The 12,353-nt window shown below is 41.3% G+C and overlaps 2 protein-coding genes across 2 annotated transcripts; one reads left to right on the top strand and one right to left on the bottom strand.

The window, feature by feature from the left end:
- Positions 1-859: 859 nt before the first annotated feature.
- Positions 860-2,032, top strand: her12 (hairy-related 12). Its single transcript, XM_032562017.1, has 2 exons — positions 860-1,042; positions 1,133-2,032. The coding sequence occupies exons 1-2, from the start codon at positions 974-976 to the stop codon at positions 1,547-1,549; spliced, it is 486 nt and encodes a 161-aa protein (XP_032417908.1). The 5' UTR covers positions 860-973; the 3' UTR covers positions 1,550-2,032.
- Positions 2,033-5,007: 2,975 nt separating this feature from the next.
- Positions 5,008-10,742, bottom strand: tas1r1 (taste receptor, type 1, member 1). The gene is given in 7 exon segments (XM_032562276.1): positions 5,008-6,577; positions 7,180-7,300; positions 7,992-8,210; positions 8,290-8,520; positions 8,522-9,055; positions 10,162-10,450; positions 10,551-10,742. Coding segments are annotated over 7 exon segments (2,505 nt in total). The 5' UTR covers positions 10,736-10,742; the 3' UTR covers positions 5,008-5,651.
- Between the last annotated feature and the right edge of the window lie 1,611 nt (positions 10,743-12,353).

The following is a 12,353-nucleotide window of genomic DNA, read 5'->3' as shown; positions in this document are numbered from 1 at the left end:
GTCACAGTAGATCCCAATAAAATACATTGAAGTTTCTGGTTGTAATGTCATTAAAGTGTAAACAGGACATGAATCATATTACACTAGCAGATTATGCCTAAAAATGTAATGATTCTGGTACTACTAGTGCACCTTTATAAATATACATGTATATTTATATATTTAAATATGCAATAGCTATAGTTGGCGACTGAAAACACTCTTCACCAGAAGCCAGTAGACTTAATTGTCCCCAGATGGACTCAGACACAGGGTTCCTGTTTGTCTCATGACGGAGGATCAATTAACATTCCCAGAGGATCCTGGAGGAGCTGCACACATTCACCCTGATGTTGGGAAGAAGACTGCTCCACACAAGGCCAGCCACACATCTGGGGCCATTCAGTCATACGGGCCCTTTGGGGGACACGGCCAGCCCACTCGTCTTGCCAACTGAGGACACTATAATTTGACACCGGGTCTGCAGCAGACCCGCAGGAAAAACAAGAGGCCTGGTCAACAGCAGATTTCCTCTGTGACCTGCAGAATAACAACTAACTGAAGACTGAGAGTTTTTGGGGTAAAGAGACACACATGATCTACATCCAACAGTTCAGACTCTAAAGGAAATATTCAAAGAATGTGCGCGATGATCATCTCTTTTAATGTGTTCCAAAAAAATAAAAAATAAATAAAGAAATCTCCATCTAACCTGATAAATTCTCAGATGACCCCTTGATACACTTTTAATTACCTGTTGCTTATCTTGGGAACCACACCAGGCACAGATATGCTCTCTCTCTCTGATTTATTGACGCGTCCTCCATTGTGGAGCTGGGAGTCCCACTGGTCAGAGTGTGGGAACCCCAGCCCGGCCTGAACCGCTTGGCTTTGTTATGCTAATGAGGCAGTATAAAACCGGGAGCAAGCTCCTCCAGAGAAATCAGAGCCAAGCGTGTTGCCCTGCGAGAAGCACCTCAGCTCACCTGCAGACATGTCCCCCTGCCCCAACAGCTACTCCTCTATCCACCACCTCAGGATGTCTGAGAGAGACAACATAAAAGTGAGTAGAAAACTGTTTTTGTTTGTGATTCTGAAAGCAGAAACCCCCGTCTGAAGCAGGTTTCTTACCCGTCTGCCTGTTCCTTCCCAGCTAAGGAAACCCATAGTGGAGAAAATGCGCAGGGACCGCATCAACACCTGCATCGAGCAGCTCAAGGTCATCCTGGAGAAGGAGTTCCACAAGCAGGAGCCCAACTCCAAGCTGGAGAAGGCCGACATCCTGGAGATGACGGTGAGCTTCCTGAGGCAGCAGCTGCAAGTCGGGTCTCTGTCAGAGTTACTCCCGCTGCCTGAGGGACTCGGTTCACTTCCTGTCCGTCGGCTCAACCACGGAGGCCTCGGCCGGACCTCAGCAGGTCCTCCGGCAGCCAGAGCAGACGCTCCGTCAGACACAGAGAGCCAGCAGCTGCTCCCCGCTCAGACCCGACTCACAGCCGGACAGCAGCAGCAGCAGCAGCAGCAGCAGCAGAGGCCCGGTGTGGAGGCCGTGGTAGAGAGACTTCCTTGAGACCTGAGGGGAGCCGTTCTCTCCCTCACTATGTAGGAAATTTATTTCCATCCTGCTCTTTCAGCGTGGGTTCATTTATTGTCTCATCACATTGATGGACAAGTAAACGCAATGTGCTTTCCCTCTTGTTGCCTGATTTGTCTTTCTTCGTGTTAAAAACTGAGGATTCATTTTGAGTGACATAGTTGTTTTTTTGTGATGTGATTGTTTTTTTACTCCGGTGGAGTTTATCTTGGGTCTGCTTTATGTAACAGTATATGTTTCTGCCTCACTGTGTGTTACTGACAGCCATTTTTTGAGAATATTTCTCTTCTGTTTTAAACTTTCTATGCCAAATTTTAGTTATTAGCCCACAAGTGGATGTATGTACTGATATTGTCTGGTTGGATGTTGATGTTAATACTTTTCTTTCAAGGTTTTGACCTTTTTGTTTTTTAATTTCTCAAGCTGGTGTGACAATTAATAAAAAAAAGATGCAATCACTCTTGATGTTGTGATGTTGAAAATAGATTTTAGGCTTCAATGCTAACTATTTAGTGTCCCTACAAAGGATAAGCTATTTAAAATGACTTCCACCTCAGGTGTCAATTAGTCAAATTAGCAACAGGCAGCTTTTATACTACAGTGATGACAATCCAATATATATTGCACTGAGAGGAACCAAATTCTTTTTGAAAACCAGGTTATGTTTAATTGCACAAACTTTCAATTGTAACTGAGTTTATATTTTCTAGCTTTAATCTTTGAAAACATGAGTGCTGTTATTTTAGCTCTATAAAACTAAAACTCATTAGAGGAAACCAGAAAATCACCCAAAGGAAAAGGATTATTATTATTCTTTATGAGGATATAGGATTAAAGATTAAGTTGCCACATAAACCAGACTGACCTTGCAGCCACACACAGTGAGCAGGTTGCTATGAGTGGATAAAAGAAAAATCTCCAGAGCTTAAGGTTGCAGAACTGCAGCACAATGGCGTCTTTCCCACTGTTAAGCATGATGGAGGACCTGTGATGCTGTGGGCCTATTTCTCTTCCTACTGTCATCTGAATCTTGCTAGCTAGCTAGCTAGCTAGCATGGCATTGTGAATTCTTTGAAACATAAAGTCATTTAGATAAGAATTTGCTTACCAAAAAACAAACAAAAAAATGGTTTTATCACTGAGTCTAATTTTGTTTTGTTAAAAACACAGGACGAAATCAACACAAAACCAATATTCCTTCACTTTCAGTCTGAGATTTCAACATATTTCAAGGAAATGTTTTAGATATTAGAGCATCTATAATGAGACTGAGACAAATAAAATAACTCTTCTGGTCGATGACAAACACACATTTGTAGTGTCCGAATCTAAAGATATAATCTCTAACACTCTGATGTCGTCTTTATTCTGACATCCCGTTGCTGTGGACAGAGGAGTGCACTGACGTTCTCTTTCATGTCTCTGGAAGAGCTGCTTCTTGTTCATGGAGTAATATCAGCATGACAAAGCCACGTGTTGCAGCAACAGCTTTGGCGTGAATCGCCAGGACTCCCATCACTAAAGAGAGGTGAGGCGATCTCAAGGTGACCAGTAGAGATAAAACCGTCCCCAATAAATGAGTCAGCGTTGCACCGATGTGCTGCCTGCCTCCCATCAGGAGCTGCTGCTTATCTCACCCTCAGCAGCCACTCAGGGGAATCCAGGGCGCATCTCCTGACAGGCATCCAGGGAATAATAATGGCAGAGCTTGATCCATCAGTGTCATCCAGTGGGAAGCTATTAGGAGAAAGATTACAATCACTCACTCGTTGATTGTTGCTGTGGAATAATCTGCTGCAATGTTAGTTAAATGAAATTTGTAAGCAAAACACATTTCATTCATGGTTGCCTGACAGCGCCGGTGCCAAAAGTTGTAGCTGGAAAAGAAAAAACATCTTTATAGTCTTTATTTTTTATTACAAATGTCCCTTTTGCATATGTTTATAGGATTATGTTTTTTTTTAGCATTGAACAGCAAAAGTTAAAAATAAAATCATACTGCTTCTTTTTTTCTTCTTTTAACTTCCTCTGTTTTAAAATCAGAATCAAACGCGAATAAGACTTGTGAACTCCAGAGCGCCTTTAGCTTTGGCCTTTATGCGCTGCGACAATAAAACTCCTGCTTGTTCAGCCGTGGCACACTTCGATTGTTGACGGAGGGTCTTTGGCTGCGAGTGGAAGGACAGACTGTGGGAAAGCTGAGCTGGGGCTCTACTCACACATCTACTGGTCAACAGTGCTGACCTCCCTGCTACAAAGGGGCCTTTCATCTCTCCCTCCTCGCACACAGCAGCCAACAGTGCACACGCACGAGCGCACACGCATACACAGATACACAGATTTAGCATTTATTTTACGTGGTACTGTGATGCGCGGCTGCAGTTTGAAATTGCTGCGACAGAAAATGTCATTTTAGTTGTCAAAGCAGCCAAAGAATAAAGATTTCATGAAAATGTGTTGGCTTCTTTTAACTTCCTGTTGCTTGTATTCACACCCTTTCAACTTAATCACATTTATCCTTGTTTTTATCAAATGAAAACTATTTCTATGCTTAACCCTTGTGCGTTACAACCTCAAACAGTGTTTTATATATATATATATATATATAATTATCTAAAGCAGGTGACTTTATCTTAATTGAATTTCAGTTGTTTTATGAAGTTCATAAAACAGAAAGGCAAACAGAAAGATTTGCAGGAAAGCAAACGTTGTATTACCCACAACACACCAGACCCATAGTGAAACATGGTGGTGGCAGCATTATGCTTTTCTTCAAGTTCGCTGGTCAGAGTTTAATGTAAGATGAATGGGACTCAATACAAAGTAATCCTGTCAGAGGTTCCAAAAAACTTGACGTAACCCTAATCGTGGTTTAGATCAAGTGCATTCACGTGTCAAGATGTGTCCTAGTTAAAGCCCAGATGCAAATCCAAGTAGAATTTGTTACAAGACTTGAAAGTTGATGTTCAAGGGCAAAACTTCCAGTCTCTGTTGATTTGCTGATGTTTTTCTCTTTCATTATTCTTCATTATTTATTTTTCGTTTTTTACAGAAATGTTAAAAGCTGAGCAGACTTGAAGTTTTTACTGCAGTGACAGATGAGATATTAACAGAATTTAAATTACACAAATGCATGCCACACTTTTGGATTTTACTTAAACAAAAAAAGTAAAGAAAATCTCGTATCCCTTTTGTTCTCCTTCAATGTATGCACTTCTTTGTGTGTGTTTATTACATACAATCCCAAAGGGAAACATCAAAATGTGTTGCTGTGATGTTAAATGTAATGTTTTCCTCTGAATCAAAACACAAAAAGATATATTACTCAGAAACTTACTGTATGTTTCTGAGAATGCACCAGCTAGAAAATGAAGAAAGAAAAATGTCTGACTTGAACTGAAAAGGAGTAAATCTGTTAAAATTATTTGTTGGTGGATAAGAAATCGCTCACTTCATCCCAGAGCAGGCAAATTCACAGGAACGTCAGTCACATGACAACACTGACATCTTCATATTTTACTCTCCACAGTAACAAAATTGTGTGACCAAAATCAATTTTATTAATTTCATCCCCACATTTTCCCTTCATTGTTTACAAGATTAATTTCTGCTGATTGTCTTTCTTGCAGAGTCAACATAAAATAACTCTTTCTCAGCACATTAATACAATTTTATTTTTTATCATACCAAACATCGTAAAATGTTAATAAGTCGAAGCTCTATTCTATTACTTTACACCAGTACTGTCAAAATCTGGAGTTTAAAAGATGTTACTCAAACACAAAAACTAAAAATAAAAAAAATAATGGTAAAATAAAATCTGTGCTATAAACATCAGATGAACTATAAGTTTGACAAACTGTTTCTTGGTGTTACCACAGTTGTGGCATGTTCTTTCTGTTGACCTTTCTCCCTGATGTTTTGCCAAAAATGATCAATATCTGTGTGCAATTTTGCTGTCACTTTACAATTACGCCTTACTTTGTGCTGATCTACCACATGAAAATCTCAATATAACACACTACAGTTTGTGGCCATTTGATAACACGTGGAAGGAGTTCCAGACTTGGAGCCCATTTCAGTTTTTGTTCATGGTGTACATCTGAATGCAGTTCTGGAAGTGTGCTGTGGTGTTCATTTGGGGCCTCAGAATGATAATATACATTTTGGGGAGGAAGTATCCAGCCAGGAAGGCCAGGACGCTGAAGAGTGTGGCGAACACCTGCGCCGCCATGGTGAAGGTTTCTCTGTTGATGAGGTAGAGGGTGAAGAAGCTCATCCAGGAGATCATGTACACCATCAGGCTGAAGGTGACACACTTGGCTTCGTTGTAGTTGGCCGGCAGGTCCTTCCCCATGTAGCTGAAAGAGAAGCAGAGGACGCTGAGGACCGAGACGTACGCCAGCTCGATGCCGGAGCCGACAGAGAGGGTTTTACTGCACTCCCGGACAATTTTGTCCTGGTAGAACCGCAGGTCCTGGGAAGGCTGCGGAGTGTCGACGGACACCCGGAGCACCGAGATGAGCAGGATAGTGGCAGACACCAGAAAGATGGTGACCTCTGGACCCTGCTTTTTCGTCCACCTGTCGTAGGCCAGCGGCAGCTTGGACGCAAACTTAAATATGCAGACGACCTGCAGGGAGCGCACCGCGATGCAGGCCAGACACACAGAGAAGCTGATGGTGAACAGAGGCTGCTTCAGGACGCAGGCCGCCGGGGACGGCCGGCCAAAGTGGCACAAAGTGCTCAGGGCGGCGACCGTCAGGGCCGCCAGCATCAGCAGGCAGGTGCGGCCCCCGGCGGACTTGGCCACCGGTGTGTTCAGGTTGAGCAGGAGGATTACGGCCGTGCTGGAGGTCAGGAGGAGGCAGGTGGCCAAGAAGAAGAGGAGAGCTATGGAGAGAGGGTGGTCCCAGTCCAGCTGTATCACCGTCCTGTTCAGACACTCCTCACTGGATGGGGGGGCCCACTGCTCCGGCAGACAGGCCTGACAATCTGTCAGGTCTGAAAGAGAGAGAGAGAGAGAGAGAGAGAGACATACAAAGTCAGAAAAAAACTGGAATGTTGAACTTGTACAGAAGCATATTTGCATCAGCATCAGCACCATAGTCTTCTTTTGTACACATTTTCATAAACAATTCAAGGAGGATCTAATTTTGGTCTAATTGTGCATTAGTGTCAGAATATAACGTGTGAATTCGGCGCCACCTGCTGGTCATTCACGCACACACAACAACTGTTCAGTGAAAAGGTAAATGTATTACAACTGAACAGTTTATTTAAACAGTAAATCTTCCTTTTCCAAGTGTTTAAAAATGAAGCCAATCCACTCAAACTATAGCAATTTTATAAAAAATGAATAAATAAAGAGCCTGAAAAATAATCTTGGTGCTAATGTTTCTATTTCACAGATTTTAATTTATTTAGCTTTGGTTCTCTCTGCACTGCATCTAAATTTATTTATCTATTCTATAAAAATCAAACGTGTACAATTTTCCAACCATGCAGATACTAGCTGATGCTGGACCCGTCTTGTTTAATGAGATCACAGATATTAATGGGATATTATGCAGAAAACTAAAACCTCGCATTTTAGTGTGCATTACCACTTTTATTGAGGAACGTGGCAGAGGGACAGGCCTGGCAGTCGAAGCAGCAGGCATGCTGACCTGTCAGCAGCTTCTTGTGACCTTTTGGGCAAGGCGGAGAGCAGAAGGACTCGGGTACCTCCAGCACGGTTTGAAGGAAAAGAAAAGAAATTATTTTGTTGAAGAAATATAAATGAAACAAGACACAACTTCAGGAGTAAAAGAAAAGAACAGCTGCACAATTGCTTGCAGAATACTAAATTAAAATCTAAAGGTTTAAATTGCACATGGAGGTGGGAACTGCAAACATATTTTTTTTGTTTATTTGTCTCTGTAACAAAGCCATTATTAAGAAAGAGCAAACAATAAAGAAGGGGAGTGAAAGAACTAAAATATATAGTAAAGCTATGGTTATTGTTATTCATTATTGATTTGATGGTTAAAGAGAAAATGAGAAAACAAGAAAAGAAAACGGTGATGATGAAAACAACAGAAGAAATAACAGTCTTAGTTTATTGCATTGAATCTGAGAACTTGAATGATTTAATTTAATAATTTATTTGATGCTAAAGTTTAGATGTTTCTTAAATTTTTAAGGTCTGGCTGCCGTGAAACTTGGAAACTCACAAAGTTTTGCCAAGATAAATAAGTAAATAAATAATATTATTTTGGTATTTATTTATTTAATTCATTGTCTTTTTTTACAGAGTGACCCAGCACCGATCAACAAACATAACTGACTTATTTAATGGGGACTGAAATTTCTGGGCCTATAGCTTGAGAGCTCATTTCGATTTCAACTGAAAGACGTGAAACATCGTTGGCCGTACCGATTCTGAGTCTTCTTTGCCGTGCCACTCTATCAGACTGGCATCCACTGTGAGGGCGATGGGGTCCGGTGCGAAGGAGCCTACCACTCTGAGAGACCAGTCCGTCCCCCTCCAAACCCAGGACACTATATCGTACCCAGTGGGTGGGTCCCCATGCATGTCAAAATACACAGAAGAGTTGCCGAGAGAAAATCGAACCTTCCTGAGCTGCGCCAGAAGCTGGAGAGGAGAGGACAAAGACACGGAGCTCAGCAGTTGGTTAAATGTTTCAGCTAAAGAGATGTTTGCTTCAGATTACCTCTGGTGGAGTCACACTTCTCCTGCTGCAGTCTGCAGAATCACAGCCAAGAGCTTGATGCAGAGCCTGAGCTAGAGCATAAACTGCCTTATAAACATTGAAGGAGGAGGTGAGGTCATATTTATCCATGGAGAAGTCGTTCCTGGCGAGAGAGTACAGGTCTGTGCTCTGCAGACAGTCATTGCCACCGCCGAGGGTCATATTGGCCTCTCCCTTGACGTGTTGCATTGAAAGTCTCGACCGTGTTCTTCTGGAACTCGTCAAACCCAGGAATGGCGGCATCCTTGACCGAGATTCCGAGCACGGTGCCGATGGTTTGGATCCCAGGAATCCCGGATATGAGAGTGGACGGCGACCAGTCCTCCGTCCCGATCCACACCTTTTCTGTAATGTTTCTCTCCAGCACATATGGGAGGAAGTCATGGAACTTTGTCTTGCTTGAAAACACCACGATGGTGTTCACCTTGGTTTTCAGTATGTTGTCCACCATGTTCCTCATAGTCTGAACCGTGTCTTTGGAGGCCGTGGGGATGATTCCTTGGTATGGGATACAGATGCCGTGGTGAGGGGCTTGCTCCGACAGGCTCTGCATGCCCTGCAGTCCGTAGTCGTTGTCGCTGCCTAAAAGAGCTATCCACATCCAGTTGAACCGGACCAGCAGCTGGATCATGGCTGCCACCTGGTTCTTGTCGCTTGGAATCGTGCGGAAGAACGATGGATAAATCTCCTTGTTGCTCAGCATTTCATTTGATGCTTCATAAGAGATCTACAGTGAGCAATCAGGATGTGGGAAATTATATTAAATGGCTTTACAGACCTTTTTTTTTTTACATTTTATTTTTGCTATTTTGTCATAATTAATTTTGATGATCTCCAATATTTTAGATCATCAAACAAATTTTATTCTATGTGAGGGAAAACAGAATAATAATTTCATGTATCAAGAAAAAAGCAATACAGCCCAATGACTGTTGTTGCTAAAACATAAAACAACAGTGATTAACTTGTTTTTGGCTTCCTTTCACTATCTGCACTCAGGCCTGATTACTGTCAGACATTAACAATCAAGCCTTAAAGTACCATACCATAAAGTAGATTAAAATATTTCAAAAGCGAGCCACATCTTGCCTCAATATAAAGAAATTCTAGAGTAGATGAAAAATCAAGTCTGGAAAAGGTCCAATAGTCATTTCTAAGTTTAGAGACTTTAGTGAACTTACACTGAGCTGTTATCAACAAATTGAGGAGCAAGCTCTGCATTTAAGACGTTAAACCTAGGACCAACAATCTAAACATATTGGAGACAGTGTAACAGTCTGGCTCTACTTCCTGCTTCAGGACCTGGAACAATATATTCTAATCTCTACCAGCAAATCTCAACGGAGGAATGTCCAGCCATTAGTTCCTGACCTCAAGCTCAGGGACATTTGAGCTTATGCTACCTAGTCAAAGTCTGATTGAGGAGATGCAGAATTACCTAATAGGTTGCTAATGTTAGAAAATGCTCTAATGGTGAATTAAAACAAACGAACAGCAGGACAAACGTCCTCTATATTGATGCAAAGTGAGCACGACCAATTATGTTTAGGAGACTCCCCCCCCCCCCCATACAGTCAGGTTGTTTGGATAGCTTGTTTTCCCTATTATAAATGAAATCATTATTTCAAGACTACTTTTGTATTTTACTTACGTTATATTTGTCTGGTGTTAAAAATTGTCTAATTATTTGAATCGTCTAAGCGTAACAGAAAAGCAAAAACTAAGAAATCCTAAAAGTACTTCTAAAAAAAAAAAGTTAGGACAATGAAGGTCTTTAAAAGAGATAAATCATGTAAATTTCATGAGCACAACCACAAATATTAAGACTCCCACCTGTGGAATCACATAAGCCCCCAGCAGAGCGGCTGGCGTGGAACTCTTGCTGCTGCTGTCTGGTCCAATCACACCAACTGCTCTCTGAGTGTTGCTGAAGTTCTGGTACTGCTGCTCCAGCAGGTCCAGCGTTGCCAGGAAACTGGCCGGGTTAGAGCAGATGTCGTACATCTGGTAGCCGAGCTTTACTCCTGGTAGCAGATGCAGCGGGCCGGAGCTGTTGTTGATTTCTTCCACAGCGAATCTCATGGCTTGCATCAAGTGAAACCCGTGTTTATTAGGTCTTCCTCTGAAAAGTGTGGGAAAAAAAAGAGAAAAACAAGAGCAATTTAAAAAAAACAAAAAAATTGTTGGTGGTAAATGAAGACAAGTATTGACTGAATGCTTACTGATCACATGGAACCAAAGCAGGCAGACCGTTAGCAGACACATCAGTGTAATGGAGGGGAAAGAGTCCTGCGAAGGAAAAGTCGCCCTGGAGCCGCATCCCCTCAGCCTGAGAGGTGTAATCTAGCTCCCCAGCAGCCAACTGCAGCATCAGCCAGCCCAGGGAAAGGAAGACAGCAAGAAACATTATTCAAAACTCAGCTCAAACACCTCTGATGACAAAACTCATGTAGCCTATATGAAAAGAAGCAGCACTCATTTATAAGAGGCCTCCTCTGAAGCGAGAAGTCTCCAGTGACAGGAAGGAATACTTTGCATCTTTCAAGGGAATGCAGATTCAAAGAAGCTTGTTTGCATATTGAATTTGTTTGTGAGACTGTAGCGTTTCCCCTCATGAAAATGAGCTGGAGACATGCAAAAAGCCTAAAAAAAAAAAACAGCAAAAGGTTTTGACAAAGGAAAAACACTTTCTTTTATTCTACTCTCACTCATTATTTTGGTCAGAAATTCTGCTTTGGTTGTGAAGAATTGTAAAGAAACATATTTCTGGTGGAGTCATGCATTGCTTGTTTTTGTTTGCTGATTCTGGTTTTCTGGTCAAGGGGAACTATGACTTCTTTGACACATTGTAAGGAAAAATACAGCTTTAAACCTATATCTTTATGCAAATAAAAACACATGGGACAAATAATCATGCCCTCATAGGGCATTGACAACGACCAATCAACTTTTATGTTTTTGGACGGCGGAAGGAAGCTGGAGTACCCAGTGATTTCCCACACATCCGTATGGAAAATGTACAAACTCCATAAAGAACCAAGGTCGTAATTCAAACCCAGGACAGCAGTGCTAGAGAAAGGAGAGCGCAACTGGAAATCAACCAGTTGGTCCTAAATGGCCCATTTGTAGTCCCATTCTTATTATCCGCTGCTTTTACATAAAACTGAGAGACAGCGCAATGAAGTAAATGAACATTTTATGTAACTGACCAACTGTAAAAGCATATCTGAGCATTACCTTCATGTTTTATATGTACTTTTAGTAGAACTGTGAAAATATTGTACAGTGATGAACATGAAACAATCAGTTTAAGACATCCAAATGCCCGACATGTTTTTGTAATCACTGTGAATTTTGTGAATAGAACCTTCCCTTTTGTTTCTGCTACATTTCTGCCATCCAGTTTCCTCAAATTAAGGCACATCACAAGAGAAATTTTGACTAGAGGTGTAGATCTGTTTGCATTTTGGATGATATTGTAGCCTCAAATTACTTAACACGCTTTTTGCATTGGAATACAATCTGCCCGAAGATTACCTGTCTCCAAATCCCTAACCCACTGTTTTGACTGGGATAGTGTGCTTTTTTTCAGCCACGGTGTCGTGGAGGCAAATGTCTATGAAAATGAGCTCATCTGTCCAAACATAATGATATGTGATACTTTTGGTAAAACAAACTTGATTCTTGAACAACTTTTTTTATTATTTGTTTTTGAATTATTGAAAGCATTCTAAAACAAAACAAAAGTGTGAGAAACAATCTAACCAATTTATTCTTATTCTGAAATCCCAGCTCCATATCAGATATTTTATTCGTAATACTCAAGTTTTTGTTTACAAACCATCTTCTTATATTTACTTTTATACAAGCTGCCAAAGGGACTCTCCTCCTAATACCATGCTTCCCCGCAAAACCCAGAAAATTGGGTATGTTAACCTGTTATTTGAATCAAAATCATATTATATAGCTCGAGAATTGTACAAAGCCAAAATATATGTGAATAGTTTACATCTAGAAAGCTGCAC

The sequence above is a fragment of the Xiphophorus hellerii genome, chromosome 1 (genome assembly GCF_003331165.1).
Source record: "Xiphophorus hellerii strain 12219 chromosome 1, Xiphophorus_hellerii-4.1, whole genome shotgun sequence".
NCBI classification, from domain to species: Eukaryota; Metazoa; Chordata; class Actinopteri; order Cyprinodontiformes; family Poeciliidae; genus Xiphophorus; species Xiphophorus hellerii.
This window is presented reverse-complemented; position numbering and strand designations above follow the sequence as displayed.